We start from the raw sequence: 21,497 nt of genomic DNA, 5'->3' as shown, positions 1-21,497 counted from the left end.
GTCCACAGCAGTCCAACACCGGTTCCTCCAAATAAATCAATCCCAAACATGCTTCCTTGCGTTCAACTTGGAAGATGAACGTAACACCAGCCATTTACACCATTTCCCTTGCAGGTTCTTAATATTTTTTGTGCTGCTTCACTTGGCTTCTGTGAATGGATTTGTCACTGAATCTAATCAAGTTATTTTACTCTGTTGGTCAGATTAGTCTTTCAAGCAAGACTTGATGACATGAACAGCACCGATTTATTTCTCGTGAAAGCTACATAACTTTTGTTGATCTTAAACGTAATGAGTCAGAATTTAGTTACTGAGGCAGGTAGCTTGGGTCGAGAAATTTCCTGACTAACTGGATCTTGAAAGGGTTCAGAAGAGACTGACAAGGATGTTGCCAGGGTTGAAAGATTTGAGCTATAGGGAGAGGCTGAATAGGCTGGGATTGTTTTCCCTGGAGCGTTAGAGGCTGAGTGATGACCTTATAGAGGTTTATAAAATTATGAGGGGCGTGGATAGGAGGATAAATAGACAAAGTCTCTTCTCTGGAGTGGGGGAGTCCAGAACTAGAGGGCATAGGTTTAGGGTGAGAGGGGAAAGACATAAAAGGGACCTAAGGGGCAAAAGTTTCACTCGGAAGGTGGTGCGTGTATGGAACAACTTGCCAGAGGAATTGGTGGAGGCTGGTACAATTGAAGCATTTAAAAGGCATCTGGTGGGTATATGAATAGGAAGGTTTAGAGGGATATGAGCCAAGTGCTGGCAAATGGGACTAGATTAGGTTAGGGTATGTGGACAGGTTAGACTGGAGGGTCTGTTTCTGTGCTGTACATCTCTATGACTCTATGACCTATTTCAGTTTAAAAATGCCTAAAATCATAAGATCTTTGGGCAGGCTAGGTCTGAATGAAGTCTCACCAATTGACCCTGAAAACAGGGCATTGGCTACTATAGGTGTGGATACGTACTGAGGTGACATGCTTAGAAGAGTCAAAGTATGGGGCTGGAAAAACATAGCAGGTCAGGCAGCATCCGAGGAGCAGGAGAATCGATGTTTCAGGCTGGACCCTTCATCAGGACTGGAGGGGGGAAGGGGCTGAGAGATAAATAGGGGATTGAGGGTGGAGCTGAGGGGAAGGTAGATGAAATAGTGATAGGTGGTTGTAGGTAGGAGGTGATGATGATAAGTCAGTGGGGAGGGTGGAATGGATAGATGGGAAGGAAGATGGAAAGATAGGTCAGGTCAAAAGGGCAGTGCCAAGTTGGGATGAAGTGGGGGAGGGGAGATTTGGAAACTGGTAAATTCAGTGTTGAGGAGAAGGCCCAGCTCAGGTCTTTGGAATTTTTATCCTCATTGTTCTAGAAAACTTTAGGCCATTTAGCTCATACCATCCACATACCCTCATCCCTGACCTATGGCTTCTCATGCCCTTCATGCCAACTCATGGCCCACAGTATCCTCTGTGCCAACTTCACAGTTATTTACCCAGTATTCAACATGGCCAGACCTCAGGAGCTGTGGAGATAGAAAAAGATAAGATTCTAAAAATCTAATGTATCTCTCACTCTATAAGTTCGTCATGAAAAAAATTCACAGAAGCATCAATCTCCTCAAATATTTTGTTTGAAAACGAAAAAATGTTCATGCCGATAAACATTTAATAGCCTATTTAAACTGTCAATTGTGTTGTGAACTAAGAGCTGAGATAATTGTAGCTTTTGAAAATGAGCCAAACATTCATTGATGAATAGCTCTTGGAGATAAATTGACAAAACACACTTGGCATGGGTTATTGTGATACAAAGGTAGTATCCCAATCCCACTCACCATAGAGGTGTCCATGTCCAACTAAGTTAGTAATAAAATGTTGCTAAAGAACTCTTGTCAAACTGCCTGATTAAATGCTGCACCAGCTGGCCTGTCAATCAATGGAATCCAGCAAAGGGATTTTTTTTTGTTTTCAATCTCTGACAGCAGCTGCTGATTTTAGTTTAATAACTTAATTTTTTAAAAACTGAGATAATTAAAGACAATTAAATCTTAACCATCCTTTGAGAGCACTTGGATCTGCTCCATGAATTTGTGACTCCCATATTGGAGATTAAAGCTCTTGGACCAACAACAATGCCAGGCCCATCTGAACCCAAAGCTACATTCAAAATGTCCTGCTGTAGTTGGGTTTCCCTCCTGTATGAATGGCAGCCTGCCCCACTTTCCTACCATCAAAACTATGACCTGTTATAAATGGAGATTGAATTTGACAATATGGGTTCAAACTGCCATTTTAAAAGCTTGTGTTTTCCTCTTGATGCCACAAAAATCCAGCATGCTCTCTCAGACATGGTAAATATGTCGGGGACAGGTTTTAATCATAAAAGTCTCAAATCTGTTTTTCTTTCTTCTTGAAAACAGAGTTTGATGAAATACTAAGTATCCCAACCATTACATCACATCTGTGTCTCTTATTTATTTGAATGGCATTTCTTGGTGCCTTAAGAAGGCTACTACCTTTTGAATCAAAATAGCTTTTCCTGTTGATCTACCACATGCTGCAATGCTTAAGTTATCAATTGTATCATAAGAAACTGGGCATGGATATGGAGGAGAAAGTGAGGACTGCAGATGCTGGAGATCAGAGCCGAAAAATGTGTTGCTGGAAAAGCACAGCAGGTCAGGCAGCATCTAAGGAGCAGGAGAATCGACTTTTCAGGCATAAGCCCTTCTTCAGGAATGGATATGGAGAAACCAATCAGACATTTATCACCGCTAACCATTATGTACAAAAGTATATTCACAGGCCCATAAGTGTCTGGTCTAACATTTGGATAACACATCAATATGCTTGCAGAAACATTTGAGACATCATTGTTAACTCAGAATCACTGAATTGTTACAGTGCACAAAGAGGCCATTTGAATCATTGTGCCTTGCATTGGTTGGCTGAGCATTTTATCTTAGTGCCAATTTCCTGCCTTTTCCCCTAACCTTGCACATTGCTTCTATTTGAATAGTTAGCCAATTCCTTTATTTAAACTTGCCTCCACCACATATCAAGGCAGTACATTCTATATCTCAGATCCATAAGTGTGAAAAGTTGTTTTTTCTCTCACCTCCCATTCACTTCTTTTGCAAATTGCTTTGATTCTGATTCTTCCATGAATTTCCCCCTGTGACTCTGTCCACCTTCCTCACTATTTTGAAAGCCTTCTCTATGCCCTCTGCTCTCCAAGGGAAACAGTCTAAGATTCTCCAATTATTCCTCATAATTGAAGTGTCTCATCCTTTGAACCATTCCTGTAAACCTCTTCTCCATCTCTGTTACCTACGTCTCCCAGTATTCCATACACCCAGTTATTAGTTTCTTACATATTATCCTGGTTCCAACACCTCTGTTAAATGAATATAAATCCTTCCAGCAACATAAGCAAAATACCCATAAGAAACTCGGTCCTGTCTTTGTTCAGATGCAACCAATCCAATTGTACTACTTTCATCTCCCCAGAGCCAATCCCAGTATCCCAGGAATCTAAAACTTTCCCTCTTGGACCATCTTTCCAGCCACTCATTTATCTCTCTTATCCTCCTATTTCTGTACTCCCTTAAACATGGCACTGGGAGTAATCCAGAGGGTATTACTTTATAGGCTTTGCTTATGAGCTTCCTAACTAGATCCCTACATTTCAAAGTAGGGACCACATCCCTCTTTCCAATCTATGTCATTAACATCAATGTAGACTATGATCTCTGGCTTTCACCTTCCTCCTCCTCCTCACTCTAGCAGTCGTTCTGTAATGTATTTGATGCTAGCGCCGGGGGGGGGGGGGGGCAACAAACCATCCTGGTGTCATTAAGTCACCTTTGTCTATTCTGTAAGTAAAGGGTCCCTTATCTTTCTGCCATTCCACTCCTCATCCTCTCCTCCTGTACGTCTAGGCCACCTGTGGTCCCACAGGCTTTACTCTCGCTGCACTCCTATAAAGATCCATCACTCTCACCATCCAGAATGAAAGATTGGTTGGTGAGTGATCGCTGGAGATTCCTGCACTTATATGCTTTTAAATCACAATGTGATCACCTCTCTGAACATGCTATCAGCAAAATCCTCTGCCTTACAGGTGCATCTCAATGACTCTAACCATTGCTCAAGTTTGTGCAATTGATAATATTTCACTCCACTGGGTCACAAGAAGTTTACAAGAATGTTACCAGTGTTGGAGGATTTGAGCTATAGGGAGAGGTTGAATAGGCTGGGGTGGTTTTCCCTGGAGCGTGGGAGGCTGAGGTGTGACCTTATAGAGGTTCATAAAATCATGAGGGACATGGATAGGGTAAATAAACAAAGTCTTTTCGCTGGGGTGGGGCAGTCCAGAACTAGAGGGCATAGGTGTATGGTGAGAGGGGAAAGATATAAAAGGGACCTAAGAGGCAACCTTTTCATGCAGAGAGTGGTGCGCATATGGAAAGAGCTGCCAAAGGAAGTGGTGGAGGCTGGTACACTTGCAGCATTTAAAAGGCATCTGGATAGGAACATGAATAGAAAGGGTTTGGAGGGATATAGGCCAAGTTCTGGCAAATGGGAGTAGATTAGGTTACGATATCTGGTCGGCATGGACGAGTTGGACCAAAGGGTCTGTTTCCATGCTGTACATTTCTATGATTCCATGACTCTATAATAAGTGTCCACAACTACCCAAATGGCACAGGGCAGGCATTCTGCTTGGCTAAGCTGCCCTGCCAGACCTTAACTTACCTTCAAGTTATTTTACATATTGTGACTTCAATTACTTTATCCTTTCTCTTGTATGGTTAACTTAAAAGTAGAGATCAGTACAAAGTAGAAATTCTACACCCTTTCTCACAAATCAACTTCCTCTTCTGTACCTATTTCTTTCTTTCACCTAGTTCAAAAGTTTTTATTTTTCAAAGTTACTGGAGTTCAAATAAGTCCCTAACAGCAGTTGCTCATCACCAATCTCTTGAGTTTCTTATAGCAATCAATTATTTGTCCATTAGTAGTAGGCACTGAGTAGAAGAGAACAAATTGATGTGAAATGAATTGATTTTTCTCTCGTTAGACTTGAGTGAGAAATTCCATTTTCACAAGCTGCCTGTAAAACTATCTGTAACATTCAAAACTGAACATTAATTTGATAATGCACCCCTTTCCTATTTACAACTGTCTTGCAGGTAAATTGTCCCTTGAAGAATTCATTAAAGGTGCCAAGAGTGACCCATCCATTGTACGATTACTACAATGCGACCCAAGCAGTGCATCTCAGTTCTAAGGGGACATGGTAGTATCAACACTGATCGCCTGAAGTAAAGGACCGAGCTTTCATTCCAGCTGGATTGCCAACCCTTTGTCTGACCTCCATCTCATCATGAATTGATCCTCCTGCCATAAGAGAGTGCTTGACTAACATGGATAACATATTCTACCCAATCTGTCTTCAAAGGAGCTTTTAGTCACTGCATTGTCACTTTTGTGTTTTCTGTACAGTGGAACATCAAGCATGCCAACACTTTCAGGGCATTAGTGGGCAGTACGTAACGTTCTCCACTATGAATCAAATGTAATGCACATGTTCAACATTGGCCTACAATCCAAACATACAAAAAAGACATTACGAATGTAAAGATGCTACTCCCTTTAATACCATACATGGGAGTTTGTGAACATGCTTCAAGTACATTGTAGCTGCTCTAGTTTTTGCTCTTGTGTTGCAAACCTAAAACAACTACAATTCCTGTAATGATCTAAACTGCTCTGCATGTGAATTTTTTTCTTCATGAGCAGTTTCACTCAGTGAGCCCCAATTCACTGTGGGACATGTAGTTTATGTTTAGAAAGCAGGAGAGATATCACAAATATGATTGCGAGATGAGGTTTAAGCTGGGGCAAAATGTTTGAGTGGCTCCCACCTTTTCAGTGAGATTGTCGACATGTATACAGAATGTACCCTGACTATAACTTTGACTTTATAATACAATGCCCATTTCAATCAAGCACCACTGTGTTAAAAATTAGATTGTTAATTAGATCCCTTTTTGAAGATGCTTAAATTCAGCAGTTTCCCAAAGCATGGTTTGTGAACCAATTACTTCACGGCAAACAGAAACCAACATGAACTTGTCTAAAATTGTTGAAAATTACTATTTTCTCCTTCATCTCCTGTCAAACTAAAAATGTGACTAATCTCCAAGATTCCATTTCACCTCATGGTGAAAAGGGGGAAACAGTTACCATTGGGGTGCAGGTGTGGAGTGTTTTGGTGGAGGAAAAGGATCAACTTGCTCCAGTTTAAATTCCCCCCAAAAAATGTTGTTTGAGTATATCAAGTCTGACAAGACTGGATTTGTCCTTGTCTCTATGGATTTAAGTGCCGTACAATAGCGTTATATAGGTCATCCTAATGGAAAAGTCCTGTTTGCAATGTTTTTAGACTACGTGGTGATTGACTCTTGCCTTTGATGCATAAGTGACACCGTCAAGTGTGTAAAGTCATAAATAAGGTTGATTTATGTACTGGATAATCATGGTATACCTCACTTCTACTCTATAGTATAGCCAATATTCATAACCCAGCACCGTCCGTGCTGTTACAACTGCACAAGGGAATACTTTGGATAGATAGGCTACATAAACCTTCAGTCTGCTCCTGCCTGAAACTGTTACCAACCCACAATGTTACAAGACCAGAACTGAAATGGATATATACTTAAACCTCCCCATAAGTACACAATATCTGTTATAGCAGGGGTGTGTTACATGGTTTCAGATCTGGAGGAGCCATTAGCAGTGCATATTAAATCATGGTAAAGGGGATTGTTGTAATGAAAAGTAAATGTATTTTTAAAAAAAATTGTGGTGATGTAATTCATCTTCAAATATTAATCTAAATTAAAATGTCATTGTTTTAAAGCAGGAATTGAAATGTTTTTTTTCTCCCACTTCAGTGGAATTCAGACTGATTTTCTACCTATTAAAAGCAGTGTCTTAACAGGGTTTAGCTCAAAGTCAATGAGATTTCTGTCCTATGTTTTATTTACCTGGACCTAATACATTGTGACCTCTCCAGTCTGGAAATCTATTGTTCAGAAATGTCAGCCATCTAGAAATTTAGCTAGTTTGGATAAGTGAAACATTTTTGTTTTACTGCTTTGTAATGTTTTATTACCATTTTATTTTTCACGTAAATATTTATATCAACATATTTTCTTGTGCACGCATTTGTGATTGGGCATTCTCCAGTCCTATAATCCAGAAAATTCCACTATCCAGAAACAAATTGGACCCAAGCATTCTGAACTGGAGAGGTTACAAAGTGATGTTTAATGCTTGGTATAAATGGGCGGATTCTAATGATTTTGTTGGACTGCGGATTTAAAAGATTGATTTCAACACGTTTTGAACCAGGTGGTGATCAGCACTGACACTTGTGTTCGAGCTAACAAGGTGAAAATTAGCTTCAATTCCTGGTGGCAGCAATTCTCACATTGCAGCTCATGATCCTAATAGGGGTCACAGAAACAGTGACAGGGTCACAATCAGTACACAGATGTGATGCTAGCTATAGAAAATTTCAGTCAGGAGCCAATAGCATACAGTTCCTAGCATTGACAAGGGTGCATCGGTCATAATTTGAAGAATGGATGGAGGGCTAACACAGACTGAAGGTTTTCTGGAGGGACCAAGGACAGCAATCCTGCTCCTACTGCTCCACAAAGAGAGCTAGAAGAGCCATTCACCTTTGAGACCAACACATCTGGCCTTCCCATCATTCACTGTTGAAGTCTGTGGCATTGATGTCATCTGGTTTGAACATTGGCATCTTAATTTCTTTCTTGTTCCATGGTAAGTAGTCTTCACTGGCAAGGCCAGCATTTATTTCCCATCCATAATTACTCAGAATACAGTGGAGAGTCAACATGGAGGCCATAATAGGCAAAGAGTATGGCTGAATTCCTACTTGAAAAGACATTGGTGAGCATTTAGTTTAAAAGTTAGTGGCCTATTCCTAAAATTTAATCAATTGAATTGATTGGCAGAATTCAATCTGCCATGGGACCATTTGAACTTAAATCCCAGTATATTCGCCTTGACCTCTTGACTACTAGTCCAGTGACATTACCACTATATCATTGTGATTATTGCATCTTCCCAGTCCAGTCCAGACCAATACTGCCCATTCAATGACACCATGACTGAGCTTTTGTTTTAATGCTACTTTCCTGCACTATTCCCTGACCCTTGATGTTTTTAATACATAGAACTCAATCAGCCTCAACCTTGAAAAAGCTCAAAAACTGAGCCTCCCAAACCCTTCATCATCAGAAGATTCCGAAGAGTCACCACCCTCTGAGTAAATAAATTCCTCCTCATCTTAGTCCTGAGTGGCCATTTCAGTTATTCGGAGGCCTCGGAGCAGACTGAAGGGACCGATATCATGCCTTCCTCTGCCAATCCAGCAGGAGGAGGATGCCACTTCTTTGAACCACCCTCTCCACTAGGACCTCGGGTCCCTGTCAGAAACATGGCACCATCTTCCCCTTCTATGATATCGTCAGAATGATTCTGTCACTGAGCAAGTCAACTTTGGAACGCCAGTGCACCCCAGGCTTTCAAATGTGGCAAAGATACCAGTCATTCTAGTCTTTCAGTAGGTATCCATTGAGGGTTGAGTTGTTCTGGAAATGGTGCATAGTAACATGGGGTAAGAACACAACAGGAATGCCACTGGCCAGGGTAGGTAGTTAAGGAGACACATCAGACTCAAAGTGTTAACTCTCTCTGTTTCTCTCTCCACAGATGGTGCCAGACCTGTTGTGTTTCTCCTGCACTTTCTGTTTTTATTTCATATTTCCAGCAACTGCGATATTTTGCCTTTAGTTATTGAGGCATATGTTTGGTAAGATACAATGAGAAATCTTGTTTGGTCTCACAGCAAGAAACCCTCTAAAAATCTCAATGCAATTACACCACCAAAAAAAGAGCAAGATTCAGCCAATTATTTACACAAGGAATGTTAGCAAGAACGCAGAAAGTAATACAGTAGAATTTAAAATAGCAGTTTATTACAAGTTTGAATACTTGCAAATGTCATCAAGTTTAATCTCTATTGGCCAAATGTCCCTCACTCTACAATGTTTACTGCTCAAAATTAAAACTGGCACATATCCATAAGTTGCAACTAACAACAGGTGGTGGAACTATCAAACCAGAAGAGCTCCATTTTCACAACCTCAAGATGTTCCAAAACACTTAACTAAAGGACATTTTAAGTATAGGTTCTGTTGTAATGCCGCAGTCAATTTGCTTCCACCATCAATGATGTGATAATGACAAGATAATCTGTTTTTATTGTGTTCATTGAGAGGATCTTTTACATCCACCCATGACAGTAGTTGGAGCATCAGTTTAACATCTCATAGGAACAATGGCAGCACTATGAGTCAGCTCTTCCACGGTAAGATACTCTGCCTATAGAAGCAACCAACACCACTGAACACCAGAAGCTATAGAGGACAGATGAAATTTCTGATATTCCTAAATAATATTTTTGTGACCTGTGTCTTATGGCTTTGGCTGAAGGAATAATATAGGCGAAAGTGAGGACTGCAGATGCTGGAGATCAGAGTCCAGATTAGAGTGGTGCTGGAAAAGCACAGCAGGTCAGGCAGCATCCGAGGAGCAGGAAAATCGACATTTCGGACAGGAGCTCTTCGTCAGGAATGAGGTTGGGAACCTCCGGGGTGGAGAGATAAAACAGAGGTAGGTGGGGCTGGGGAGAAGGTAACTAAGAGTGCAATAGGTGGATGGAGATGGGGATAAAGGTGATAGGTCAGAGAGGAGGGTGGAACAGATTGGTGGGAAGGAAGATTGACAGCTAGAACAGGTCATGAGGATGGTGCTGAGCTGGAAGGTTGGAACTGGGGTAAGGTGGGGGGAGGGGCCTGGTTCTATTTCCAAAGTAAAATTTACATAATATGATATGGATCGACTGTTTGCATTGACTATCTGAAAATATAATTCTGCAAATACAAATTCACCCCATAGACTTATGTGTGTGTGTGCATGCAGGAGAGAGTGAGTGCATGTGAGAGTGTGTGTGTTTGTGTGTGTGCAAGCTTGGTAAAGTGTGTGTGTGAGTGTGGTGGAGTAAGCCTGTGAGAGGGTGCATGTGTGTGTGTATGAGAGAAGGTCTGCATGAGTGTATGAATAGGTGTAAGAGAGAAAGTGTTTCGTGTGTGGGGTCACCTGTATTGTGACATGAACCCAACGTCCCGATTGAGGCTTTCCTCATGGATACCAAACTTGGTTATCAGCCTCTACTTGGCTACTTTGCGTTGTTGCCTGTCCTGAAGTCCACCCTGGAGGATTGTCACCTGAAGGTCCAAGGCCGAATGTCCCTGACTGCTAAAGTATTCCCTGACTGGGAGGGAACTTATCTGCCTGGTGATTGTTGTGCGGTATCCAATCATCTGTTGTTGTAGCATCTGCTCAGTTTCGTCAATGTACCATGCTTCGGGGCAACCTTGCCTACAGCGTATGGGATAGACAACATAGGTCAAGTCACACAAGTACCTGCCACGTATACCATGTACGTGGTAACCTCAGGACATTGTTAGTATCTCTTTTGTTATGTTCTTTTCACATTCTTTGTACGCAAGAACAATGCAGTGAACTATCTTAACTGTTTTTACTTGCTTGTCCCCACCTATATTTGAAAGAATGTCTATGTATGGAAGAATTCTGAAAAGTGATGTGAAAAAGTATTTGAATATCCTTTTATTTATAATTGCGTAATAGTTAATAAATTTTGTGGTGAATTGGGTGCTAGAAATTGGGCTGAATTTATCTCACGAAAACTATCAGTGATGAGGGAAGGTTACCTTTAGCATCTAAAACTATATGGTATACATAGATATTGAAATGTGACATTATTTCATATTACCTTCCACCACAGGATTGTATTCTCCACTCAGGAGTCTAATATGATTAATGCATTTGTTTTCTGCAATAATTGTCTCTCTTGCCTTTCAGTAAAGTTTCTACCTGACTATCTGACTTTATTTCTCCCTGTATCGACATTTATATCTCCATTACAAGGTTGCATATAACTTAAGAGAAAACTTCTTATTTCACATTATTTTTAAAATCACACTTGTGTCCTCAAAAAGGTGATAGCATCACAACCAAATTCGCCAGCTTTGTATCACTATTAAATACTAGGATTATTGGCTATGGCAGTCCTCTGAGGATTTATCTCATGATGCATAATTTTATGCACTTAAAAAGAAAGCCAGTTGTGGGAATGTAAGCAATGGTTCTTTTTCTAATTGTGATCACTTATTCCATCATGTAATAATTTTATCATATTGCTAATTGTAGTTTATTGTACTTCATTCACTGTATATTTGGATAGTCCTTTTTTTCTTGCAAAATGATCACCAAAGCTTTTCCTTCTTACAGTTTGGCTGTTCTACAGGAGCATCAACAGGTGCAGATGTCTGACATGTAGTGACATACTGCAATCCTGCTAATCTTTCTGACAGTACATAATCGCAGGTTCTGTGGCTCAATTAGCAAAACAATAGATCAGTTCAAAAGTTCAGTTAATTGGTCAAGAAGCAGCAGATAGAATTCTTTGATGTTTTTCATCATTGATGGCACTGCTTTACCTAATCAAATTGCAACATTACAGATATTTGTTTTTAGATTTTATCTCCTAAAAGTGAAATAATCTTTTGTATAAAGAAACAAGATCGCTTCATTCAAAACTCTGCCAGGTCACCTTCATCCCCCTCCGTCCATGCATCAATGAATTTAATACACGCGATGACGTCGAACACTTCTTCTGCCGACTCCACCTCCGAGCTTACTTTTACAAACAGGACTCGCGCCCACCTTCCGAGGACCCCTTCGCCCACCTCCAACACACTGCATCCACCTGGACACCCCGCGCTGGCCTATTACCTGCCCTCGACCTCTTCATTTCCAACTGCCGCCGGGACATTAACCGCCTCCACCTGTCTACCCCCCTCCCCCACTCCAACCTCTCACCCTCACAACGCGCAGCCCTCCAATCCCTCTACTCCAATCCCAACCTCACCATCAAGCCAGCAGATAAAGGGGGCACAGTGGTAGTCTGGCGCACTGACCTCTACACCGCTGAAGCCAAACGCCAACTCGAGGACATCTCTTCCTACCGCCCCCTCGACCATGACCCCACCCCCCATCACCAAACCATCATCTCCCAGACCATACAGAACCTCATCACCTCAGGAGATCTCCCACCCACAGCTTCCAACCTCATAGTCTGGGAACCTCGCACTGCCTGGTTCTACTTCCTTTCCAAAATCCACAAGCCTGACCACCCTGGCCGACCCATTGTCTCAGCATGCTCCTGTCCCACTGAACTCATCTCTACCTACCTCGACACTGTCCTATTCCCCCTAGTCCAGGAACTCCCCACATACTTTCGAGACACCACCCATGCTCTCTACCTCCTCCAAGACTTCCGTTTCCCTGGCCCCCAACGCCTCATCTTCACCATGGATATCCTCTACACCTCCATCCGCCATGACCAGGGCCTCCAAGCCCTCCGTTTCTTCCTCTCCCGGCGTCCCAACAGTACCCTTCCACCGACACACTCATTCGTTTGGCTGAACTGGTCCTCACCCTTAACAATTTCTCCTTCGAATCCTCCCACTTCCTCCAGACCAAAGGGGTAGCCATGGGCACACGTATGGGCCCCAGCTATGCCTGTCTCTTTGTTGGCTACATAGAACAGTCGATCTCCCGTAATTACACCGGCACCATTCCCCACCTCTTCCTCCGCTACATTGATGACTGCATTGGCGCCACCTCATGCTCCCGCGAGGAGGTTGAGCAATTCATCCACTTCACCAACACATTCCACCCTGACCTTAAATTTACCTGGACCATCTCTGACACCTCCCTCCCCTTCCTGGACCTCTCCATCTCCATTAATGACGATAGACTTGACACTGACATTTTTTACAAACCAACCGACTCCCACAGCTACCTGGATTACACCTCTTCCCACCCTACCTCTTGCAAAAATGCCATCCCGTATTCCCAATTCCTCCGCCTCCGCCATATCTGCTTCCAGGAGGACCAGTTCCACCACAGAACACACCAGATGGCCTCCTTCTTTAGAGACCGCAATTTCCCTTCCCACATGGTTAAAGACGCCCTTCAACGCATCTCGTCCACATCCTGCACCTTGGCCGTCAGACCCCACCCCTCCAACCGTTACAAGGACAGAACGCCCCTGGTGCTCACCTTCCACCCTACCAACCTTCGCATAATACAAATCATCCGCCGATATTTCCGCGACCTCCAAAAAGGCCCCACCACCAGGGATATATTTCCCTTCCCACCCCTTTCCGCCTTCCGCAAAAGCCGTTCCCTCCGTGTCTACCTGGTCAGGTCCATGCCCCCCTATAACCCACCCTCCCATCCTGGCATCTTCCCCTGCCACCACAGGAACTGCAAAACCTGCGCCCACACCTCCTCCCTCACCTCCATCCAAGACCCTAAAGGAGCCTTCCACATCCATCAAAGTTTCACCTGCACATCCATCAATATCATTTATTGTATCCGTTGCTCCCGATGCGGTCTCCTCTACATTGGGGAGACTGGACGCCTCCTAGCAGAGCGCTTTAGGGAACAACTCTGGGACACCCGCACCAATCAACCACACCGCCCTGTGGCCCAACATTTCATCTCCCCTTCCCACTCTGCCAATGACATGGAGGTCATGGGCCTCCTTTACCGCCACTCCCTCACCACCAGACGCCTGGAGGAAGAACGCCTCATCTGCCGCCTCGGAACACTTCAACCCCAGGGCATCAATGTGGACTTCAACAGTTTCCTCATTTCCCCTTCCCCACCTCACCCGAGTTCCAAACTTCCAGCTCAGCACTGTCCCCATGACTTGCCTTCCTGCCTATCTTCTTTTGCATCTATCCACTCCACCCTCCTCCCTGACCTATCACCTTCATCCCCTCCCCCACTCACCTGTTGTACTCCATGCTACTTTTTCCCCACCCCCACCCTCCTCTAGCTTATCTCTCCACGCTTCAGGCTCTCTGCCTTTATTCCTGATGAAGGGCTTTTGCCCGAAACGTTGATTTTGCTGCTCCTTGGATGCTGCCTGAACTGCTGTGCTCTTCCAGCACCACTAATCCAGAATCTGGTTTCCAGCATCTGCAGTCATTGTTTTTACCCAGGTAATATTGACTGGCGTTTCTCTCTCTGCATGAAGGAGAACAGCTTTTCAAAAAGGAAATGCACTCTATTAAAGTTAAAAATCACACAACACCAGGTTATAGTCCAACAGGTTTAATTGGAAGCACACTAGCTTTCGGAGCGACGCTCCTTCATCAGGTGGTAGTGGAGGGCTCAATCCTAACACAGAATTTATAGCAAACATTTACAGTGTGATGTAACTGAAATTATACATTGAAAAATTGATGTCTGTTCAGCCTTTCATCTGTTAGAATACACCCAGCATCTCCAAATCATCACTCTATTAAAGGTATTGCTGTAAATAACATCCTCTTTTCCTTGGTGGGATGTGGGTTCTGGCCAGAAAGTTGGGATAATATGGCAAAAATAACAAGTCGGAAACTTGATGTCAAGTCAAAGTACAAGCTGAGTAGGAGCACTGCTTGCCTCTAATTGGCCATGCCTGACTGGTGACTGGTCCGCTGGGCTTTCCCTGGAACAAACAGCATACATTTCTCAGCAGCTCCCCAGCCAGTTGTTGAAACCCCCTGTTCCCTCAACAACATTCTGCCCACACTCTGGGTTGGAGGCAGTGGTCCTGGTTTCGCAATCTGGGGCACCCATTCCAGAGGAATACCTCTGCGCTGAGCTGCTGCAGTGTAATGTGTATTTGGAATTTTTCTCAGTCTGACTGTAATGTAAATCCTTTGACTATGTCTTATTTCTAACTTATTCTTTAAAAACTGTAAAGTAATGCAAATACTTTTTATTCCTCTTTCATATCTAAAATTTGTACCAAGGTGCTTGTACCTAAGTTGGCACCACAGAGGTGACATTGTAAAATTTTACATTGTACTCCTACAGTTCTGTACTGGAGTACATGTGACAATAAAGGATATTCTATTCTATTCAGTAAAACTTGAAACTGACATATACTGGTCCAGTCATCTCGTATAATTCACAATGGAGGTCCAGTCCACTTCCAAGATTTACTTGTTCTTGACCCTCTGGGAAATCAAAGTAAAGATTCAAAAACAGTTTCATTTAAACATCAAAAGTGAAACAGTTAACGAGTTTTAAAAATTGTAAAATTGCCAAAATGACCAGTTGCCCCTTGCTAGCTGTAGGCCTATAGAAAATGCCATCCAAGACAGTAGGATGCCCGTAATTGCCTATCAGGTAGTTCATGTGGCATGTGGGTGAGAGGGACAACTGTCACTTCCTCGAAAATAGTGTGGTGGCACAAGGAGGACCAGGCACACAATCACCATTGTCTTCCTATGCCACTGTCAGGCCTTCCACCCTCTGTCAGCCATTCTCAAAAGCCAGTGACATGCTTTGTGATTTATAAAGACCGCCCTATAGAATGCTCTTGTGCTTGTGTGCTGAAGTATGTTCTGTTTCTGCCACTAGAGGCAGCAGAAGCTAACTAGCAGGGGACAGGAGCGGCCGGGTGCCCTAACCTCAGTCAAGGAGGTGGTGCTGGTCAAATGGAGGGAGGGGGCGCATTGTTCTGGTTGTGGCTGGTGTAGTTACCAACTCGTATGAAATAAAACAGGGATGCTTTAACAGGTAGTTCTAGTAACCATGACAACCAGTGAGTGAGGCATATTAGTTGACAGGGAGCTGTAGGGTGGTGTGGTTAGTCAATTAGGCTTCTAATGCAGTGTCTTTCCAATTCACATGTTATGATAAATATAATGCAGCCAACTTTGATGTGTCGTATTCGGATAACCTGAATTTGTGTTGAATTTGTAAGACATTCCCACTGGAAGGATAGCAAATCCAGTTGAATGGCGCCAGTGACAAATAAACCTCTGGATTGGTCTCTATTGATTAGCCAAATGCATTTAAGCTTGTCATATGACCGCACTATGTTAGGCCAGGCCAGTGTGTGAAATCATGGATCTCTAGGCAAGCTGTCATTTAACATGAAAACATTTAACATAAAACCTCTAGGTGAAAGAAATTTCAAACCCTACAAGCACAGCACAACCTGTGAGAAAGGTAGAGGTGTTGTCGTTTAGGAAGAAAGTGAATTATTACAGCAAGTGGAAAACCATGGTGTGTGAAGTAAACAGCAGACATTGCCAAGGAGTGAGAGATTCAACCATCAAATTTGTCAGACCATTTTCACATGTTTGCTATTTACCATTTTTTTTTTACATTGAGTATGTTTTGAGGCAAATCCGATTAGATAGAGTTTCCTCAGCCATCTCAAAGGTTCACTTAACACAAATTCAACTCTTGTAATTTAACTGTAATATGAAATTCCATGCTTCAAAGCAGTTTGTGAAATTGTTATTATTTCATGCACTTATGGATTTCAGACTCTTCACACTCCCTGGCGACAGAAGAATCAACAAAACCTCTCTGATCCAGTATTCTGCTCAGGATGACTCCTTATCGTTCCCCATGTGCAACCAGACATGTTTTTCAAGGAACCCCAATCCAGCAACACACTGTGGGTAATGACAGCACTGACAATTCCCACATAACTTTAGAAATACAGGAGAAATATAATCTTGGAAAGAAATGTTAAATGACACAGGACAATGAGGGCACTTTAAAAATTGGACATCAGATCGCCTTGGTGATTAGTAGAGGAATTGAAACCACCAAAGGTGATGATATCTTGATACCTAATCCTCTTTCTCATGTCCTACATGCCCCTCATCCTCCACTCCTGAATTATAAGCTGCTGATGGTGAAACATTTGTGACCTACTTATCACCTACCCCTCCCCCACCATCTATCTCCTGTAAGATTGCCATGCAAGGTTAGATTGTGATAGCTACAATTTCTGCCATCTTGGCTGTGGATTACAGTGCACGTAAAGATTTACAGAACGTCACAGCAGTGAGGTAATCTGTTCCCCCAGCAGCTGACGAGGATTGTCGAGGCACTGCCCCTAGGGGAGTGGCAAGTGACAGGTTGAGCACAAATGCGCTATCCTCTCTCAGGTTTTTGCATTGGTCCTCCCAAGCTTGCTGTTTTTAACCATTGTCTGTGGATTTTGATGTCAGTCAGCCAAAACTACTGCCACTTCTGCTGAGATAGTGCACACTGCAGCTGAACTCTGCAGAGATCACCCTCCAAAGCCACCTGCTGATTTCTCCTCTGAAAGTCATTTCTGTACATTTCAACTTCAGGAGTGTAATGTGACAATGCCTATGTTATCCATTGTGACATAAAACACTGGGTACGGATAGTGGTATTGAAGAATCCAACAGACATTTCTTACAGGTAGCTCTGCATACATCTTCTTTCTCAGTCTCCTAAGTCTCTGGGTTAATATTACATTAACACAGTTCAGACATCCACACACCTATAAGAGACGTGCAAAATAAGATTCTCAATTTGACCTAGTATGTTTCATCGCAGCTTAATGCATATGTTTATTATGAAACTTGAACAGTGGATTTAATTGGCAACTTCTTTAAGCCTAACCATTATTTCAAGATGGTGGTGGGGTAGATGGGCAGAGCCCGGACCTCGTCCGCTCTTGATGGCTTTCTTTCTTGTTTCTTTCTTCATTTTCTTTGCTTTAAAGCCTGGAGAGTGGTGGGCAAAGGAGGAGGTCTCCAGTGGCAGCAGCAGCACAGACAGGACAAGCCAAATATGGCTTCACCCTAGCCTAGCTTCTCCCGGTGAGCGAGGAGCAAGTCCCAGGCTGACTCCCCTGGCCCAGATTCGCAGGATAGACCGAGGCTCCAAGTCCACAGCTAGGCCCGGGCCAATGGAGGAGGAGAAAGGGGGTCTCAGCCCAACGTGTGGAGGTCTGCTTCTTTGGTATTCCAGCTGCTTGGCAGGCTGTCTCGTCCAGAAGTCATGGAGATATACAGCATGGAAACAGACCCTTCAGTCCAACTCATCCATGCCGACCAGATATCCTGAATTAATCTAGTCCCATTTGCCAGTACCTGGTCCATATCCCTCTAAATCTTTCCCATTCATGTAACTATCCAGATGCCTTTTAAATGTTATAATTGTGCAGTCTCGGCCCGGTGTGGTGATCTTCTTTGGCCAAAGGCTTCTGGCCCAGTATTGCAGTGGCCTGGCCTGTGGCACTCTTGTCCCAGAATGGCAGTCTCGTCCTGGCTGCACCTACTGGGTATTCCATTGCTCCTTAATCAGCTCTCCCTGAGTCCAGGAGCCAATAACTAATCTGTGATGAATTTTGTTTGAATTTTACGTTTTTATTTTTATGTATGACTTCTGTCATTGATGTAGGTGCCATTGTGGGACAACTTATAAAACTTTTCACTCTATCTTTCATGTAAAAGTACACATGGTAATAAATTTCTATTCCATTCCATTCTATTTACTGATGTGTGATACATTTGAACCCTTTGTATATTGTACACACACATACTCTATATACGTGTAGATTTTGATGCACTCAGTATGTTCTGCATCATAAAATACATTTTTACTGTGGTAGACTTTTCCATAGCATTTAAAAATCATTTTTCTATACATTTTTCTGGTTTTGCTGCTATAGGCTATCAAGGAGTTAAACAGGAGGTATGCTTGTTATGTGGTAGAACCAGTTTCTAACCATAAAGTTTGCAGTTCTTTGTTTTATTTCAGTTTCTAATCATGCTGCTAGTGGCAACTTGTCCTTTTGGAGAAAGATTTAAGTATTTATGATTATTTATGCTTGAGCAGGATTAGTGCAAGTGAGGAAGAGAGGCATGCTACATTAAAACATTGGATATTATATATCTCGTAAACATTTCAGAAGTATATGAAGAATATCCTTAAGTTTGGTTATGAAATACATATTATAGTGTATATGATTAATTGCTCAGCATTTATGCAGTGTTGTCTTTGTGAATAATGTCATTTGGAGTCACAATATTTAATGGAAATGGGGTGAGCTCAAAGAACCAGAAGAAGGTAAAATCAGATATATTAGAATGAGAGTGCACCCACCAGCATTTCAATGGAGAAATGATAGGTCTGCATGTCCAATATAAATTGGTACAAGTGAAGTGTGTCTAATGGCTCCCACAGACTGCACACAAAAGCACTTACAGCCAGCCACTCAGTATATTAAAGATACAATGTTATTTTCCCAAACAGAGATGGTCCATTAGAATGGAAAGAATCAGTTTATTTTGTTCCTTTTCTATTTCTGGCTTTAAAAGAAAGGTATTAGTCTGTTTTATTGATGCCAACAGACCTGCTGTGTACCTGCAGCATTTTCTGTTCTTAATTAGGACTCGCAACTGTATTATTTAAGTATAAAAAAGGAAGGAATGCTTACTGTTTTCAGTGTTCTCATGTCAGGAACAAATATTATTCCCTGACTTTGAAAGAAATACAGAGTCACAGAATTTGTACACTACAAACAGCCATTCGGCCCATTATTTCTCTACCCTTAGTGTAATTTCTTCCGTTTCCCCATAACTCTGCACATTCTTCCTTCTCCAATAACAAACCAATTTCTGCTTGAAAGCTTCAACTGAAGCTACCTCTATGGTACTCTTAAACAGTGCTTTTCAGATCTTAACCACTTGCTGCATGAAAAATGTTCTCTTCATGTTTCGTTTTTTGTCAATTTACTTTAAATCAGCACCCTCTCATTCTCAATGCTTCTACCAGTGTGAACAGCTGCTCCCTATCTGATCTGTCCAGGCCCCTCATGATCCTGAATGCTTCTATCAAACCTGCTCTCAACCTTCTCTTCTCCAAGGAGAACAGTCCCAGCCTCTACAACCTGACCATATATAACTGAAGTTCTTTATACCTGGAAACATTTTCTGAATCTTTTCTGCAGTCCTGCTAAAGCCTTCATGTCCTTCATTCCTAAAGTATGGCAACAGTGGAGGTGTTGCTTCAGTTGTGACTGAATGAATGTTTGATGCAAGTTTAACTCAACCTTCCTGGTTTTGTACACTATGCCCCGATGGTAAAGCCAAAATGCTGTATATGTCATTAATCTTTATTGACCTGTCCTAGCACCTTTAATTCGTAATAAAGGGTGTTCTTCTGCAATGTCACGCGATTGGAAATCCGGCATAGAAATTTGCGCTGTAGGAGATTGTTATAGAAAACCGCTGTACCCGTTCAGGAGGAAGTACGCATTCTCCAAACAGTGTCCACAATCTGTTAATTGTGTTATAACCAATTCGCGTTGATGAAATGCACATTATACCAGATCAACCTCTACACATAGACACCCAGATTCGTTTTAGAATTGTTCCCTTTATGTTATATCAACTTTGTGTTCCACTTACCAAGCTGAATCATCTCACACTCCTCTGCATTAAATTTCTTCTGCCACTTGTCTGCCCATTCCACCAACTTCATGTCCTTACAAAGTTCTATGCTATCCTACTCACAGATTCACATGCTTCACTGTTCAAACAATTCACTGATCCTATATCATCTGTAAAGGTTGAAATTATGCCATACACACCAATGTCTGAGTGATTACATATCTCAGGGGAAGCAAGGCCCTTAACTCTCACCTGTTGGAGGGTGAGGGGGCATCCATTATAATCCTTCCTCCAGTTTGAAGGACACCCACCCACTGACAAGTACATTTTGTTTCCTATCTTGCTATTTCCCCTTTTTATTCTGTTAGGTGTAACTTTGCTCACAGGTCTGCTGTGCAGCACTATATTGAATACCAGTATCAAACACTGTGAAAGTATTCCATCTCAAAGTGACAGGAGGCTGTTTAATGATTTGACTTACAATAACCATATGTATCTCATCGTAAGCTGCAGGTGAAAGAAAAATCTTGTATACAAAGATATAAAATTCTATAAAGATATAGAGTTTATAGTTCTCTAAATATACCAGAAAGCACTGAAATGTCGTGCCATCTACTAGGTAAAACACCAAAGGAGTTTGTACTCGCACAAAAATGCCTACTTTTGCTTCTTGTTAAAACAGATGTCATAACTGATATTTTCTATATTTTAAATGCTATAAAATGTCTTTTTTTTGCCCTGGAGAAGCTCAGTAAACTACATATGCTATTTACATTTCAGTGAATGGCACTGAATCAGCAGATTGGTTAATCATAAGTGCTCCTTTCTAGTAAGTTGATTGATTGCTGCTCCTAGCCAAACAATCAACCAGAGAATGTGATGTGTGTTATTGTAGAAACCATCACAAGACAGCTTCACAATAACACCTGTTTCCCTAGTTACCAGTTTTCTCAGGTCCACAGAATGTCAGGAGCTACTACTAATTACTGAAATCATCAAAATATATAGACCAGTCCAT

At 42.2% G+C, this 21,497-nt stretch overlaps 1 protein-coding gene across 2 annotated transcripts in view; it reads left to right on the top strand.

The window, feature by feature from the left end:
• Positions 1 to 6,942, top strand: part of LOC122563655 (hippocalcin-like protein 1) — a 151,937-nt gene extending 144,995 nt beyond the window's left edge. For both annotated transcript variants that reach the window (XM_043717677.2, XM_043717676.2), the window contains exon 5: positions 5,183 to 6,942. In XM_043717677.2, coding sequence (XP_043573612.1) covers positions 5,183 to 5,280 — 98 coding nt within the window. In that variant the 3' untranslated portion in view covers positions 5,281 to 6,942. The remainder of the gene's footprint in view (positions 1 to 5,182) is intronic.
• The last annotated feature ends 14,555 nt before the right edge of the window (positions 6,943 to 21,497 follow it).

The sequence above is a fragment of the Chiloscyllium plagiosum genome, unplaced genomic scaffold (assembly GCF_037043375.1).
Source record: "Chiloscyllium plagiosum isolate Xiang-an unplaced genomic scaffold, Cpla_swu_hap1 HiC_scaffold_30, whole genome shotgun sequence".
Classification (NCBI taxonomy): Eukaryota; Metazoa; Chordata; class Chondrichthyes; order Orectolobiformes; family Hemiscylliidae; genus Chiloscyllium; species Chiloscyllium plagiosum.
Note: the sequence above shows the minus strand (reverse complement) of the source record. Positions and strands in the feature narration are given on the sequence as shown.